Source organism: Salvelinus namaycush, chromosome 11 (genome assembly GCF_016432855.1).
Source record: "Salvelinus namaycush isolate Seneca chromosome 11, SaNama_1.0, whole genome shotgun sequence".
In the NCBI taxonomy this organism is placed as follows: domain Eukaryota; kingdom Metazoa; phylum Chordata; class Actinopteri; order Salmoniformes; family Salmonidae; genus Salvelinus; species Salvelinus namaycush.
Genome location: NC_052317.1, coordinates 7,256,954 through 7,274,125, shown reverse-complemented (window position 1 = coordinate 7,274,125; position 17,172 = coordinate 7,256,954). Strand labels below are relative to the sequence as shown.

Sequence of the window (17,172 nt, the reverse complement as noted above, 5' to 3'; positions counted from 1 at the left end):
TTCCCCCCACCCCCTCAACAGTCTTTACTCTGCCTCCACCGGGAGCCTGGGTGGCAGGCAAGCCTGGAGGAGTGTGCCCACTCCAGGACCGAGGAGCGGACCGCGTCAGGAACGAACATCCGGTTATCTGGAACCCCCCCGGGCTTCAGCTGGGAATGCTGCGCCTCACGAACATGCTTCCCTATTCCCCAGCTGAGTGCCGTCGCCAGGCATGAGGTGGGAAGGATGGTCTCGGGTTCCGGGGTAGAAGCCGTGGGGCTATAGCGGCGTGACAGTGTATCCGACTTGACATTCTTGGATCCCGGCCGGTATGAGAGGGAGAAGTTGAACCGGGTGGACAGCAGGGCCCACCTAGCTTTTCTGGAATTGAGGCGCTTGGCGGTGCGGAGATATTCCAGGTTCTTGTGGTTGGTCCACACAATGAACGGATGTTCCGCCCCCTCCAGCCAGTGCCTCCACTCCTCCAATGCCATCTTCACCGCGAGAAGCTCACGATTCCCCACATCGTAGTTCCTCTCCGTGGCGTTGAGGCTGTGGGAGAAGGCGGCGCAGGGATGTAACTTGAGGTCCAGGGTAGAACGCTGGGACAGGACAGCCCCCACTCCGACATCCAAACCATCGAACTCCACCACGAACTGGCGGGACGGGTCAGGATGAACCATGATGGGAGCTGTGGTGAAGCGGTGTTTGAGATCCCGGAACGCCCGGTCCAGCAGCTGGGGACCACATGAACAGAACCTTGGGAGAGGTGAGTGCAGTCATGGGGGACGCCAGGGTGCTGTAATCTCGGATAAAGTGGTGATAAAAGTTGGCAAATCCCAGGAAACGTTGCAGCTGCACCCAGAAAGGGGATGGTGGAGCGATGTAATTATCACTTCTCTGCTTTTACAAAAAGCTGGTTCTCCAGGAGGTGTTGGAGAACCTGTCGGACATGGAGCACGTGTTCTTGGGCAGAGCGGGAGAAGACAAGGATGTCATCGAGGTAGATGAAGATGAAACAGTTCAACATGTTACGGAGAACATCATTAACCAGAGCCTGGAACACAGAAGGGGCATTGGTAAGGCCAAATGGCATGACCAGATACTCGTAGTGACCAGTGGCTGTGTTGATAGCAGTCTTCCACTCGTCCCCTTCCCGTATCCGCACCAGGTGGTAGGCATTCCGTAAGTCCAGCTTGGAGAACACAGTGGCCCCCTGTAGCAGCTCGAAGGCCGAGGAGATGAGGGGTAGCAGGTAGCAGTCTTCATCGTGATGTCGTTGAGACCGCGGTAGTCAATGCACGGGCGCAGGGTTTTGTCTTTCTCCACAAAGCAGAACCCTGCGCCGACAGGGGAGGCAGAAGGACGGATGAACCCTGCAGCTAGGGAGTCCTCAATGTACAGTGGCTTACAAAAGTATTCACCCCCCTTGGCATTTTTCCTATTTTGTTGCCTTACAACCTGGAATTCAAATATATTTTTTGGGGGGGTTGTATCATTTGATTTACACAAAATGCCTTTGAAGATTGTTGTGAAACAAAAAAGAAATAAGACAAAAAAACAGAAAACTTGAGCGTGCATAACTATTCACCCCCCCAAAGTCAATACTTTGTAGAGCCACCTTTTGCAGCAATTACAGTTGCAGATCTCTTGGGGTATGTCTCTATAAGCTTGGCACATCTAGCCACTGGGATTTTTGCCTGTTCTTCAAGGCAAAACTGCTCCAGCTCCTTCAAGTTGGATGGGTTCCGCTGGTGTACAGCAATCTTTAAGTTATACCACAGATTCTCAATTGGATTGAGGTCTGAGCTTTGAGTACGCCATTCCAAGACATTTAAATGTTTCCTCTTAAACCACTCAAGTGTTGCTTTAGCAGTATGCTTAGGGTCATTGTCCTGCTGGAAGGTGAACCTCCATCCCAGTATCAAATCTCAGGAAGACTGAAACAGGTTTCCCTCAAGAATTTCCCTGTATTTAGCTACATCCATCATTCCTTCAATTCTGACCAGTTTCCCAGTCCCTGCCGATGAAAAACACCCCCATGGTGCTGCCACCACCATGCTTCATGTGTTCTCGGATGTGTTCTCGGGGTGATGAGAGGTGTTGGGTTTCTGCCAGACATAGCGTTTTCCTTGATGGCCAAAAAGCTCAATTTTAGTCTCATCTGACCAGAGTACCTTCTTCCATATGTTTGGGGAGTCTCCCACATGCCTTTTGGCGAACACCAAACGTGTTTGTTTAAAGAAAAAAATAAGCAATGGCTTTTTTTCTGGCCACTCTTCCGTGAAGCCCAGCACTGCAGTGAACAGATACTCCAATCTCCGCTGTGGAGCTTTGCAGCTCCTTCAGGGTTATCTTTGGTCTCTTTGTTGCCTCTCTGATTAATGCCCTCCTTGCCTGGTCCGTGAGTTTCGGTGGGCAGCCCTCTCTTGGCAGGTTTGTTGTGGTGCCATATTCTTTCCATTATTTATAATAGATTTAATGGTACTCTGTGGGATGTTCAAAGTTTCATATATGTTTTTTATAACCCAACCCTGATCTGTACTTCTTCACAACTTTGTCCATGACCTGTTTGGAGAGCTCCTTGGCTTCATGGTGCCACTTGCTTGGTGGTGCCCCTTGCTTAGTGGTGTTGCAGACTCTGGGGGTCTTTCAGAACAGGTGTATATATACTGAGATCATGTGACACTTAGATTGCACACAGGTGGACTTTATTTAACTAATTATGTGACTTCTGAATGTAATTGGTTGCACCAGATCTTATTTAGGGGCTTCACAGCAAAGGGGGTGAATACATATGCACGCATCACTTTCCTGTTTTCAATTGTTTCGATTTTTTTTTAAACAAGTCATTTTTATATATTTCACTTCACCAATTTGGACTATGTCGTGTATGTCCATTACATGATATACAAATAAAAATCTATTTAAATTACAGGTTGTAATGCAACAAAATAGGAAAAACGCCAAGGGGGATGAATACTTTTGCAAGGCACTGTAGGTTTCCATAGCCTTGGTCTCCGGACCCGACAGAGTACAGTCGTCCCCGGGGTGGAGTGATGCCTGGGAGAAGGTCAATCCTGCAGTCATATGGTCGGTGCGGTGGATGCGAAGTGGTTCGGGCCTTATTGAACACTTCCCGGAGGTCCTGGTACTCCGCGGGAATGGCGGAGAGGCCCGGGGCAACTTCTGAGCCCCCAGGAAGACGTCCCGGGGCAGGCTGCGCTGACTTCAGGCAATGGGTGTGGTAGAACAGGCTCCAGCCCATGATGTCAGCAACAGACCAGTCCATAAGGGGATTGTGTCGCTGAAGCCAGGAGAATCCCAATACCACGGGGACCTGAGGAGACTTAATGAGCAGGAATTGGATTGTCTCGCTGTGGTTCCCTGACACATGTAGGTTGATGGGGATGGTATTGTGGGTGACCCGGCCTATACAGCACCCGTCCAGTGCTCTAACGTCCATGGGAATGGAGAGGGGCTGAGTGGGGATGTCCAGCTTGGAAGCCAGGGTAGCGTCCATAAAGCTGTCATTGGCGCCAGAGTTGATGAGTACCCAGAAAGATTTCAACTGGTTCCCCCACAGCAAAATGGCATGAAATGGGGTGCGAGTAAGGGGAGAGGAAAAGTTATCCATATTGCCCACCAGAGTACTCACTCATATCGGTGAGTCTGCTCTTTTAGTGGACAGGCGGAGACGAAATGACCAGTAGTCCCGCAATACAGGCAACTCTTAGTGTGAAGCCTGTGTAGCCGTTCAGCTGGAGACAGCCTAGCTTTGCCTTGTTGCATCGGCTCGGGAAGAGGAGAATCGGCAGTCTTTGGAGACTCTCGGGGAAACTCGGGTAGCCTCGGGGTCTCTCGGCAACGGAACCTTCTGGGACTTCCGGGGTGCCTCGGAGGCGAGGTGGAATTCTTGGACGGGTGAGGGAAACTAATCTCCTCTCCTTCCTACGTTCCTGTAGTCGCTCATTGATCCGAATGGTCAAGGCAATGAGCAAGTCAAGATCCGTCGGTAGTTCCCGGGCTGCAAGCTCGTCCTTTACTTCCTACGATACTCTGTGCAGGAACATGTCGAACAGCGCTTCTGGGTTCCAGACACTCTCAGCTGCCAACGTGCAGAAATTCCCCGCATAGTTTGCCACACTGCGGGAGTCTTGCCGAAGCTGGAGTAACTTCCAGGCAGCCTCTCTCCCGGACAACAGAGCATCGAAAACTTTCTTTACCTCCGCCACGAACTCCAAACTTAAGCATACGGCCGACTGTTGTTTCCATACTGCCTGAGCTCAAGCTGCAGCCCTCCCGGACATCAGCGTGATGAGGTATGCTATCTGAGAGAGGTCCGAGGGAAAGGAGGAGGGCAGCAGCTTGATGATGAGGGAGCACTGAGCGAGAAACGCCCGACAGGTGCCCGACACTCCATCGGAGTGTTCCGGGGGAGGGAAGCGGGGTTCCCAGGAAACCGGGGTGACCGGGAAGGTGGCGCTGCTAACAGCCGGGTTACTGAGGGGCTGGGAGGTTACCGTCGTGTTAGGCTGCCTAATAGACAACCCGCGGAATTGCTCCAGCAATGTGTTCAGCACTTGGTTATGGTGTTTGGCCAAGGACTGGAACCCTTCCATTAGACCACGAAGCAACTCCTTGTGCCTTCCTATGGTGGCTCCTTGAGAGGAGATGGCGTTGCGGAGCTGGTCCAAGTCTGCTGGGTCAGTCATGGCCAGTTCGTACTATCACATTTCAGGTAAGACCCAGGATGCAGACAGTGTCCAAGTAACAAAAGTGTATTACTAGTACAGGGGCAGGCAAAACGACAGGTCAAGGGCAGGCAGAGGTCAGTAATCCAGATAGGGTGCAAAAGGTTCCGGAACAGCAGGCAGTCTCAGGGTCAGGGTAGGCAGAATGGTCAAAACCAGGAAAAACTAGAAAACAGAAACTAGAACAGCCAGGAGCAAGGGAAAACCGCTGGTAGGTTTCACAAAACAAAACAAACCAAACTGGCAACAGACAAACAGAGAACACAGCTATAAATACACTGGGGATAATGGGGAAGATTGGAGACACCTGGAGGGGGGTGGAGGCAAGCACAGACAGGTGAAACAGATCAGGGTCTGACAGGAAATTGACAGATACAATGATGCAATGCCTATCTAAGTCTATGGTTGCAACTTGTCAATTCCAAAGACCAACACACAGTGTAGAGTGCGCGACAGACAAGTTCCCAAAGTTGTAAATACATTGCAAATTGTACCATTTTTGTTCAGCTCAAAATAACAACACTCTTACCTAAATCAGAATTTCACGAGTCAAAGGAAATATTGTAGCCATCCAGAGCATTCTGTTTTCCTGTCAACCTCAGTTTTGGAGGAAGGGTTTTATATCCTGCACAGTTTGGTGTGTGGGGAAAACTTCTTTCACTCCAATGCATCTGCCAACAACAACATTGCAACAGCAATGCACATTCAATAACCTATCCAAAAGAGTAGTGTATATTCATCTTCACCTGTAATATTGGTAAATATAAAAAATAAAGACAATTTTAATTTCCAATATTCTCCCATTCTTTATTACCAAGTAAACCAGGTAAAGTTATCACATTATATTAATTTTTTTATATTTTCACTCTTAAAATCTTTGGATGGGAAATTTACATGAAATGTTTACATGAAATGTGTCCTATGCAGTGAATAAATACAGACAAAAAAAAACATATTTCATAGAACAAAAACATACAGAAAGTCTCTTACTGGCTGGAAATATGCTAATCCAAAATAAGGCAAATAATAAAACATGTAAGCATTATTGAAACCTTTATAAATTGCTGCTTCTACATATCTGGAGAGAAGTTTGATATTTGTGCGTTCTTTTTTAAGGACCAGTAAGGCGCAAACAAAGAAATAAAAGTTTGCAACCAGGACAAAAGAGTCATAGTACCATAGTTAGTGATAATATCAAGGACAAAAAGCGATGTTTGTCATTGTTTGTGACTCCTTTTGAATATGTTGATTTGGAAATGAGTAATAACATCTGAGGTAATGTAAGGCTATTAACATTATAATGATGTGAAAATGCATAAAATAATACACAAAACATTTTCTCCTTGAGATGGGCAGGAGCATAACAATTATAGTTATGCAAAATAATTTGTTGTTGGTGTAATAAAGTTAATATTCAGTTAAGAGTAATTAACACAATTCTTAGCATATTTATATTTTGCCTTTTTATGTAATACACATGATTTCAAGTATTCTATTTGTGACACTCATTTGTATCACAGGTTGATGGTCACTAGACTGGATGCTCTATGTTATGTATGAAACTCATATTGTTGACAATGATTGACGTCAGACCGGAGGTACACTGAGCCGAGGACACACAGCTATTATATTGATGACATGATGAACATTGTGTGACTGTGTAGCAGCTGGCAAAGTCACTGTCTTTTGTCGTGACTTTGTAGAAGACTCTGGCTGTTGTTTAGAGAACATTGGCGCTACCAGATTAGAATTTAAGGGTCTGCTTAGAGAAGGGGGAATTAGAAATGTCTCTTGGCTTCTGCTCTGGAGATGTTCTCCCTGAATTCTTGTAATAAACCAAAATGATTTTGATTGATATGATCAATGACTGTTCTCCCTGTTGTTCACCTGGAACATCCCATTTCCTTAACCAAGAAAAAGCATAAGAGGATTAACTGCAATATATCATGGAAGTGTGGTAATGTTGTTGGAGTTTATGCCAAAGGTCAACGCTTTAGGTGAACGGTCAAACACGATGAAGTGACTAAAGGTTACAGTGAAGGCAATCACATAGTACACTTACTTTATAAAAAGGCGTAGGTCTGAATTAGCCTGGTGAAACTAGACTGAATGCTACGTTCACTACTGTTTGGTTTAACCAGGCTAGGTTGGAATAGCATTGGATAAGGAGGTGACTCTTGATGGCTATTTTTTCTTCAACTCCATATTGTGTGATGCTGTGCGTCCTAAATGTCTTGAAATAAATAGTATTGTGTTAAAGTAAAATGTACCAAAAACAACTTCTTGAGTAACGCAGATTTCATGCTGTACCTTTTTTTTTTTTTTAACCATGGACAGTCACAGTATATTACAGGAAATCCATGTTAGAAATGAAACTTGAAATGATCATTTTTAAAAATGGTTATGTATTGTGAAGGCTAACACCACCGTATAGCATAACTCTTATTTGACAATACACAGAAACACCCATATGTCCAAAGGGAAACATCTTTCATATTTACTCTTTTTTACAAATTGATTTTGAATATATTGCTATTAGAAAATGATAAAACACCTATTTACTCCACACGGTGGAAAAACAACAAAAGAAACATAACATTAGGGGCTTCCATTACATATACGTACATTAGTATTCTATTTTAGATAAATAATTATTGTAGCACTTTTTCATCTTCGTTGATGTCCTCCGGTTATATTTCCCAGTGGGCCAAACTGGTTCAAACTGGTTGAATTGACGCCATAAAGAACGAATTTCAAACAGTTTCTCATTGTAATGATGTCATTTCAACCAGTTTTGCTTGGTTAAGCCTCCTGGAGATGGACACAACTCTAAGGGACAAACAGATCAGTCATTTATCTGGTCCAAGGCAACTCTACTAACCAGCCTGTAAGGCAGCCTGCTTTGTTTTTGCCATCCACAATCAGGTAAACAATGTGAACCATTACATTAACCACTTGACCTCCCAGCAAACACACAACCACCACATACATGTTGTTGTCTCCACGTTGACTCCAAGTTGTGGGCCTCAACCTGCTGGTACAGTACCAGCTGGTGCCATATTAGTTTTACCAACCCGAGAAATGAAAAAAAAGCATCAAATAATACAATCTAAATGTCATCATAGCGAATGGAGTTATTTTCATAATCTATTGAATTATCAATGAATGCTAACAGTATCTATATCTTTTCACATAAATCTGTCCAGTGAATCTTCCATCATCACCCATTCACACATTTCTTCTCACAAAAAAAAACTGGATTACTGTATGTGGTGCCAATGATAAATGACTTTGATAAACGTACGTGTTGAATTCATTATCTTTGCCTCGACAACCCTCGAGGTGCACAGAACGGGAAAAGGCTGTACTACTTGCATTAACCCCAACAGTGAGAGACTACTGTGTTGAGCGTGTCAAAACAAAGTGATACCCTGGTGAACTTTGTGAATTACATCACATCCCGTTGTTGCTTCTATCCCAGCATCCACAGTTCCCGGCTCAAGTGTAAAGTTTCAGTTGTTTTTCCAGTTGGTAGCTTGTAGCCTGAATGAAGAATCCGTAGTAGACTCTCATCATCCTCACAATCAAAAGCCATTGTATGGGTGAAAGGGTGTCATTTTACAACAGTGGTGACTAGTTGTCCGCCAGATATTTCCCTGTAAAGAAACACAGAGGTTTCAATCAAGGGAATTTCAACTATTGCCAAAGTGTTGTCTTGCCTTGTTTGCATGGTCAGGCAACAATGTCACATTCAGGATTAGGAACGGTATCATTTCAATTCAGTTTCAAATAAGGGCCCAAGATTGGCATCCCAAAATGTGTGACAATGACCATGGGAGATGACAAGACAGCACAAACAGATCTGGGATCAGGACAGTATTTTCATGCTTCCCTCACACACAGACACTGACCTGCTGCAAATCTCTTTTTGACCAGCGAGAGCCTGTAGCCGGTCCCCACCAGCTGGATGTCACAGCCTGACAGAGTGCTGCCCTCGCTGGTGAAATGCACCGCCAACTGGGACGGCTTACTGGGACCCTCTGTCAACTGGAACCTACCCAGTAGAGCCCCCACTCCTATAGGAAAGAGGATGATGATGACGACGAAGAGTATAATTCAGATTATGACGATAAAGTTGAGGCAGATGAAAACAAAGACGATAAGGAAGAGGAGGAAGACAGGATAGGAGAAGGAGGAAGAAGACAGGAAAAGTGAAAGAGGAGGAAGAGGATGAGGAAGAGAGAAAGGAAGATCACCTACCTCCATTTTCAGACCTCTGGGAAAGGCTTGGTATCTTCCATATAATTTTCTGCTGCTCTGGTTTCCTTAGAGAGAAAACAAAATAGTTATAGTTGCCTACTTGCCATTATTATTTCAAGTACATTAACCTGAATTTAAAAAAAAACAATTAAATAACAATTCTAAGATTAAATACATTTTAAAAGAATTTCAGGTCAGCAACTCAGCATCCTTACCAGGTAGCAGTGGGGATCATGGCTTGGAGCTTGTGCACGCCCCCGTCCACAGGGACCAGGAAGTGGATGTTGTGGAGGGGCGAGGGGGCGGCCATGGCCTCCATGTTGTATTTGTAGTCTATCCTGAGATCCGTGCTGGTGGCGTCGCCACGCCAACTCAATGCCAGGTTCAGGGGAGTCGACTGGATCCCATCGGCTGCCACCTGAGACAGAAACTCACACACACAGTATTTTGCATTTGTTTAACAATTATATGCAATTGTGACTATATACAGTATATGTAATAATATGTACTATGCAGATGGTCTCACCTGATATTTGATCATGTCCACATTGTAGTAGGTTGCTTGAGGCTTCTGGTCAGCCACTCTCCTCAGGTGGCTCATCAGGTTTGGCATATTTACCCAGAATTCCTTGGTGTCCACATTGGACATGGTGGTGTCACTGGAAAGAAATACATGACGTGAGCATTTTTTATTTGGCCACAATCCATGCTACATTTTTTACATTTTTATAATCCTTGCCCCAAAACAAATTAGTGAGTCAGTGTATGGTATAGTAAGCCTTACCAGCACAGTAGCTGTGGATTGGGGAGGACCTGCTCAAGCCGGCTGTAGTTGCTGATGCTGAAGGTGAGCACAGGGGCAGACGGGTGGCTAGCAAAGTGCCTGGTGATGCCCGCAGGGAAAGACAGCACCATCTCCCCAGTGATCTTTACCACACACCTGAAAAACGGAGAATAGAGCCACCTCAGTGCTCAGAAATGGGTCAAGACAAAAAAGAAAAGAAAAAGACAAAAACTGCAGTACCCAGAATCCTTAGGGATGCCACAAACAAGCAAACTACATTTCACTACAAAATATCCACATTCTCAGAACAATCTAGGCAAAAAAATGAATTTCCCTGTGGGCACAGCAAAAGGGGACAATAAATAGGCATAGCTGCAATGTGATAATATATATCAACAACAATATCATAGCCATCTTACTTGTTGCATTTATTCTGATGAGGGTCGCTTTGCCGGCTGAAACATCATGTTGTCATGAATTTGCATTCACATCAGTATTGACTTTGATTCACATCAATGTTGCTACTTGTGTAAGCATTAGCCTAGCATTGAAATGAGAATGTAAGCCTATTTCTATTGCTACTTGTGTTACCATTAGCCTAGCATTGAGAGGAATGCTAGTCTTACTTGCTGGGGTCGGCTCCTTTGAAGTAGGCGTTGATGGTCTCGGTGAAGGCAGCCGCCACAGGCAGAGTGTCCTGGGCTCCCATGGTGAGTGGGCTGGGTCCTCTGGAGCATCCTGACACACACACACACACACACACACAGTTGATTACTATAGAAAGACACTAGCTCAGTACTTTTAGCACTTCCTGTGTCTGTAACAGCCTACTGACATGGTCAAATGAGCAGACATGCGTAAGGAAGGGGAGATGGGAAGAGCATGGTGAAAGAGCATAGAAATGGCAAGAAAGACGATTGGACAGATAGAAAGGGATAAAATGACGAATGAAGAGGATGCTTAAAGAGACTGGAATAACATGGACAACCAGAGTAGTGCAGTACAATACAGTAGCCTCCATACACTGGTACTGGGTCATATTTATTAGGAACCAAACGGACTGAAAGAGACTTGTCCAATAAGACATGCTATTTTTCCTTTTCCGTTGCACTTCTTTTTTTGTTGTTGCAGTGTACCCTAATGAATACGACCCTGGTACGACTCACCTTCGAAAGACAAATAAAACCGGCCATGGTCAAACCATACCATGGCTGGCTGTTTTTCCTCTGTGTGTGCGGGGAGGGTTAGAGGACATGGGGGAGAGGCAGGCAGGAGGAGAGGAAGAGAAGAAGAGGTGGATGAGTTACTGGAGGTGTAGACCCATCACAAGACACTGAGGGCAAGGCCAGAGGGAGCTTTTGCGTGATGGATAGATAGAAAGTGAGAGAACATCAGATTGTGCATGGTATACCATTGTGTGTTTAGGCGGGTGAAGATGACGAGGGGTGTGCATGTATGCATCATTCTGTACAGGGTACATGCTTCCATTCTCCACAGTATTTAACCAGGTTGTCCGTTATGGTCAAAAGGCCTGTCCTATTATGGTCAAAATACCTGTTCCACAAAAGTCTAATTTTATGCTTCAAATTTGAGCATACCACCACTCACAAAATGACAAAACAATGAACAGTTCATTATGATGAACACTGAATGTATTAACACCAGAGACATACACTGAGTATACAAAACATTAAGAACAGGTGAAAGCTATGATCCCTTATTGACGTCACCTATTAAATCCACTTAAATCAGTGCAAAGAAGGATTTTTAAGCCCTGCTACAATTGAGACATGGATTGTGTATGTGTGCCATTCAGAGGGTGAATGGACAAGACAAAAAATGTAAGTGACTTTGAACGGGGTATGGTAGTAGTTGCCAGGCGCACCGGTTTGTGTCAAGAACTGCACCGCTGGTGGATTTTTCACTCTCAACAGTTTCCCGTGTGTATCAAGAATGGTCCAACACCCAAAGGACATGCAGCCAACTTGACACAACTGTGGGAAGCATTGGAGTCAACATGGGCCAGCATCCCTGTGGAATGCTTTCGACACCTTGTAGAGTCCATGCCCCGATGAATTGAGGCTGTTCTGAGGGCAAAAGGGGGGGTGCAATTCAATATTAGGAATGTGTTCCTAATGTTTGGTATTCTCAGCGTACACAGGTGAAGGAGGTTTTTATGGAGGATGGTAGTACCTGTGGTGGATATGTTGAGTTCTCTCCCCAGGGTGGGGGTGGAGGCTGCGCTCAGTGAGGTGATGGAGGAGATTGAGGAGGAACTCTCGGCCCGGGCCAGGGGGGCGAAGGGAGGAGGGCTGCCGGAGACTGGGGGGCTGAAGGGTCGAGTCTGGGGGAGGGGGTGAGAATATCAGTAGCCCGCTCCTGTACCAAACTTTTTGAAACACATTGTAATGTTAGCATAGTAACCGCAGTTAGGTTAAGTAGTACCTCTAACTTTGTGGAAATCGGTTGAAGAAAAAAAACAAATAATGAGAGTCTAACAAATTCTAATGGTATCGATCAGAAGTCTAATAAATTCTAATGGTATCGATCCGAAGTCTAATAAATTCGAATGGTATCGATCAGAAGTCTAATAAATTCTAATGGTATCGATCCGAAGTCTAATAAATTCTAATGGTATCGATCAGAAGTCTAACACATGTAAGAGTATACTGTAGGTGCCATACCAGGTCTCCTATTGGTTTCCCAGGGGGCAGTTTGGGTCGAGAGGAGGGCCTTGTAGGAAGAGGGGGAGGGATTGGACTGCCTCCTGACAGGGGCGTGGAAGGACGAGCTGGAGAGGAGGAGCCTGTACAGGGAAAAGAAAGGCATGTGACATGAGGAAAAATGGCCCCTATTAAGAAGTGTTATGATCAGCTATGACGACTTACACTATATAGAGTACATGACCATCTAGATCCGATAGCAATTGACTCCAAGTAATAGATGTCCAACAAATTACAGTTTCACTACGATCGCACTACCCAATCCAATTATTGGATTTCTATGTTTTCCTACAGTGGTAATCTACCCACTCTATGTTTTTCCTACAGTGGTACTCACCGCTGCCTGGGCAGGGTCCGGGGGAGGACACCATGGACCTGTAGGTGAGCGGGGGGAGTGGGGGCGGCGTGCCCCTGAAGCCCGGGGTCAGCCCAAGAGGCGAGGCCATATAGTCAGGCTGCTCTTCCCTCAGGAACGCCAGAGGGGAAGGGACACCCGCCCGAGGGTAGCGCTCCACAGGCAGGGGGGGAGGGATGGGACTGGTAGGGGCAGGGGAGTACTCCAGTGAGCCAGAGGGAGCAGGGGAGTACCCCAGTGAGCCAGAGGGAGCAGGGGAGTACCCCAGTATCTCATCATCCAAAAACAGGCTAGGATCGATGCCGATGCATGGCGGAGAGTCCGGGGGGGAGAAGTCGGGAGGCAGGGGAGGAACGGGTTCATCTGGAGGAGGAATAGAGATAATGGAGATGGGAGAGTCGGGGGGAGAGGAGAAGGGCGGCGGGGAGGGGGGAGGCTCATCCGGAGGGGGGCCCGGGGAGAGGCAGGGGGAGTCTGGGGTGGAAAGAAGGGAGTGGGGCGAGTCGGAAGGAGGAGAGGCAGAGGGCGGAGGCGGGGCCGGTTCGTCTGGTGGGGGCGGTCTCTCGCTGTTGAAGCTGATCCATCGGGGCGAGGCCCTGTCCTCACTAGTCTGGGAAGATTCCATAGGGCCGAACACGTTTTCCAGATCAGGCACAGGGGAACCTCTGTACGAGGCTGGGGATTGGACATTCAGGTAGATAGGGTTGGGGCTTGGGACTATTCTCCCATTGGGTAAATCAGCTGTGGAAAAAAAATTGTTCAGAGATCTTGCTGACTTAAAGCGGCCCTTCTATCAATGCTGTCCAAAGAACAACGATTCACGGTGACAACTGTGCACGAGGCATGGGAATATGGGAGCTGATTCATTCCAAAACAAATACAAATAAAACCATTTAAGTTTTGGAATGAATCTGCTTCGATATGGGAATTATGGTCATTGGCAGAATAATATTACCGTAGGAATCAGTCAAAGAATAGCCTTGACTAGCTGCTGGGATGTTCTTGGGAGGCAGTGGAGGAGGAGCTACAACGAGAGTGACACTTGGTCAAAGGACTTGCATTTTGTACAATAGTTAGTATACAGTACTACGGCACTAGAGAGTGTGACACTAGGTCAGTCTATAGACTTACTATAACACTTAGTAACACAATTGACTTAAACGTTTGCCTCAAACTGGCGGGCCAGATGCGGACCACAAGCCGATTTAATGGCCCGTAGATGTCTTAGAAATGTAGTAATCTAAAATCACAAACATGACTGATGAATGATCGTTTGGCCTTACCTCCTGTGGGAAAGGATCTGGTCAGAGGGGAGTCAGGGTATGGTCTGGAGTCACACCATGCGTCGGCCTCTATGCAGACCACTATGATAAAGCAAGACATGATATCAAACTTGATCAAAAGTTTATCGAACTTCAGTGGGAACATACAGTATCATGCACAAATGTATCACACACAGCCAGACCAGGCACTGTTGGGTGATAATACAGCTAGTAGTATTATTATGATTAGGGGCAATCAACCAACATACTGTACTAACACAAAGCTAATAACCCATGCAACACAAACACACATATGCAGTCAGAAAGACTATTCTTGTGAGAGTTACCATCATTTCTGTTACTATCATATCTGTGTGTCTCATAGGTCGTCTCCGGGGGAAGCCCGAAGAAAGCTGGGGATGCTCTGCGACTCTGGGATACTCTCTCACTGCAAGAGATGATAACATACACAAATATGATTTTATGACTCTGATATTCAAGATTTCCTTCATTTTAATGTAGTGTGTTATTAAATTGAACTCAACAGCTTTATTTTTTTGCCAATGATAACATTTAGCAGACCCATCGCAAATTCGAACAATACAGTATGTAAATATGCTAGCCTGTTTGCATTGTTAGCATTAGCACGGGTTTGAGCTCTGACCTTTGTGTCTCGAGGGCGGGGCTTGGCGTAAGGGTGGAGCGTATGGGTCTGGCAATCTCTTCACCTGGAAAGAACAACCCAATATGGAAGGATGTATTGCAAAAGGAAAGAGCAAAATGGGATTATACTGGGAGATATAGGTTCATCCGTGAACATCGGAGGGTTTGGGAGTTAAGATCAGAAAGAATGGTGGATTGGCCGCTGTGGGTGAAAATCCAGCACTTGAAAAAGAGGCAATTAAGAATATATGTATAATTACTTAACTACAGGTACCGTAGATGTGCGCAAAATAGCTGTAAGTAGCAGTAGATGTATTGTTGTCCGTTAGTTTACTCCAATTAGGGAGGGATGGTAGGGTAGGCAGAGAAAAGTATGGAGAAGAAAAAAACGAAAAAACACTGGTACAGCGCGGAGCCTCAGCATTACAACAATCCTAGTCGCACATTGCTCCCAAAATAAAACTCATGGTTGTACAGGAAAACATTTCCTTGCATATGCGACTGAACTGGTCGCATTTTAGAGCCCTGATCACACACACTGATAACTCCATGTATTTCTTATCATGCATGATGATCTGGTAGAGGTTTAGGTAGGCTTACAGTACAATGGCAGGCAAATGGGCGACCAAAACTCACACATTGACTCCCAGTCCAGCTAAAACAGTAGTCAGTTCAGTAATGATTCTCTATATGGGGGGGGGGGGGGGGGGGGTTCAACCATTACAACAATAAATACATCAATAATAATAAGGGAACAACCCAATATCACTAATATTATATATCATATATTATTATATGTATATGTATTCACTGCTTGAGTTCCTGCATCTCTTATAGAATAGCTCAAAAGTATTGTGGTTCCTGCAGCTGAATATGAAGAGTACCGGCACTTGAAATGAGCACAGGCACCTATTTCAGTCAAGCACGGGTGATAATACAGCTACAGATAGCATTATTATGATTAGGGGCAATCAACCAACATACTGTACTAACACAAAGCTAATAACCCATGCAACACAAACACACATATGCAGTCAGAAAGACTATTCTTGTGAGAGTTACCATCATTTCTGTTGCTATCATATCTGTGTGTCTCATAGGTCGTCTCCGGGGGAAGCCCGAAGAAAGCTGGGGATGCTCTGCGACTCTGGGATACTCTCTCACTGCAAGAGATGATAAAGTCAACTTCCATAAATATGATGTTACGACTCTGATATTCAAGATTGCATCGATTTTCTTGTAGTGTGTCGTTGAAATTTAATTTAACAGCTTTATTTTCCCCAAAGATAACATTTAGCAGAATTCTAACAATACAGTATGTTAATTAACATGCTAGCCTGTTTGCATTGTTAGCATTAGCACGGGTTTGAATTTTGACCTTTGCGTCTCGGGGGCGGGGCTTGGCGTAGGGGTGGAGCGTCTGGGTCTGGCAATCTCCTCACCTGGAAAGAACAATATTATAAATCATAACATTATATCATATATTATTATATGTATACAGGAGGTCTTCAAATTATGTGACAGCCACTCAAACTATTGTAACTACAATATGTATTCCAACCCTAAGCAAATTGTTTAACTGATGGTGTAGAACTATGAAATGATACTGTACGTGTAGGTAGTTGACACTGACATGATGTCAAACAAATTACAAATAGCATTACACTACTTCCACAAACAATGTACTTACAAGACAGGTGTCTCTTTATCGAGCCCTGCAACGAAAATAAAGTCATTTTCAGTATAACAGTAAAAAGGAATCCTAACCTCACATGAGAAACATGAAGGTAAACAGTTCAACTGATAATTGATTTCCCCGGATGAGTCTCCCTGCTAATGTGAAAGAATAGAGTGAGGAACTAACTGTAAGTATTGACACTGACAAAAGACAAATTTTTTGAGGCCATCAGTAAATTTCATATTGCTGGACTGGAGAATAGGTGTTGAAAGGCCGCGTTTGGGTATGTAGAAAATAAAAAAATGGACAGCACCAAAAGATAATCTTCAATAATTCATTAATTTCCCTGCAAGTGTTTTGGGTGCAGACACTTTTAAAATGAGCCACCAGGTGGCGACTTACCGGGCTGCGTCTCTGAGACCAGCAAAAAGGAAGAGAGAACAGACCTGGTCAGAGAGTGAGTGACAAATCAGTCAAATGGAACGGAAAAGAATGTAGCACCCCTTTACTTCAGCACAGTGCCATAAAGCCTACTGTACATACGGTAATGCAGCAATACAACATAGCACCTGGTAGGTTACGTTATTATCATAGGCCTGGGTCGTGCACTTTAAGGCAGAGAACGGAAAATATATATTTTTACATTTTGCAACGGTAAATTAAAAAGGGTTTCATATTGGACATTTCCATTTAGACCCTCCCTGCTTCAGTCTG

The 17,172-nt window shown here is 45.0% G+C and overlaps 1 protein-coding gene across 1 annotated transcript in view; it reads right to left on the bottom strand.

The window, feature by feature from the left end:
- Positions 1-5,541: 5,541 nt before the first annotated feature.
- LOC120056249 (SH3-containing GRB2-like protein 3-interacting protein 1) overlaps positions 5,542-17,172 on the bottom strand; it is a 46,710-nt gene continuing 35,079 nt past the window's right edge. The window contains exons 8-23 of the mRNA XM_039004499.1: positions 16,471-16,495; positions 16,159-16,222; positions 15,843-15,943; positions 14,782-14,845; positions 14,465-14,565; positions 12,838-13,596; positions 12,462-12,583; positions 11,971-12,121; positions 10,944-11,003; positions 10,404-10,515; positions 9,778-9,933; positions 9,520-9,652; positions 9,209-9,411; positions 8,994-9,058; positions 8,645-8,809; positions 5,542-8,389 (exon numbers count right to left, since the gene is read on the bottom strand). Coding sequence (XP_038860427.1) covers positions 8,367-8,389; positions 8,645-8,809; positions 8,994-9,058; positions 9,209-9,411; positions 9,520-9,652; positions 9,778-9,933; positions 10,404-10,515; positions 10,944-11,003; positions 11,971-12,121; positions 12,462-12,583; positions 12,838-13,596; positions 14,465-14,565; positions 14,782-14,845; positions 15,843-15,943; positions 16,159-16,222; positions 16,471-16,495 — 2,304 coding nt within the window. The 3' untranslated portion in view covers positions 5,542-8,366. The remainder of the gene's footprint in view (positions 8,390-8,644; positions 8,810-8,993; positions 9,059-9,208; positions 9,412-9,519; positions 9,653-9,777; positions 9,934-10,403; positions 10,516-10,943; positions 11,004-11,970; positions 12,122-12,461; positions 12,584-12,837; positions 13,597-14,464; positions 14,566-14,781; positions 14,846-15,842; positions 15,944-16,158; positions 16,223-16,470; positions 16,496-17,172) is intronic.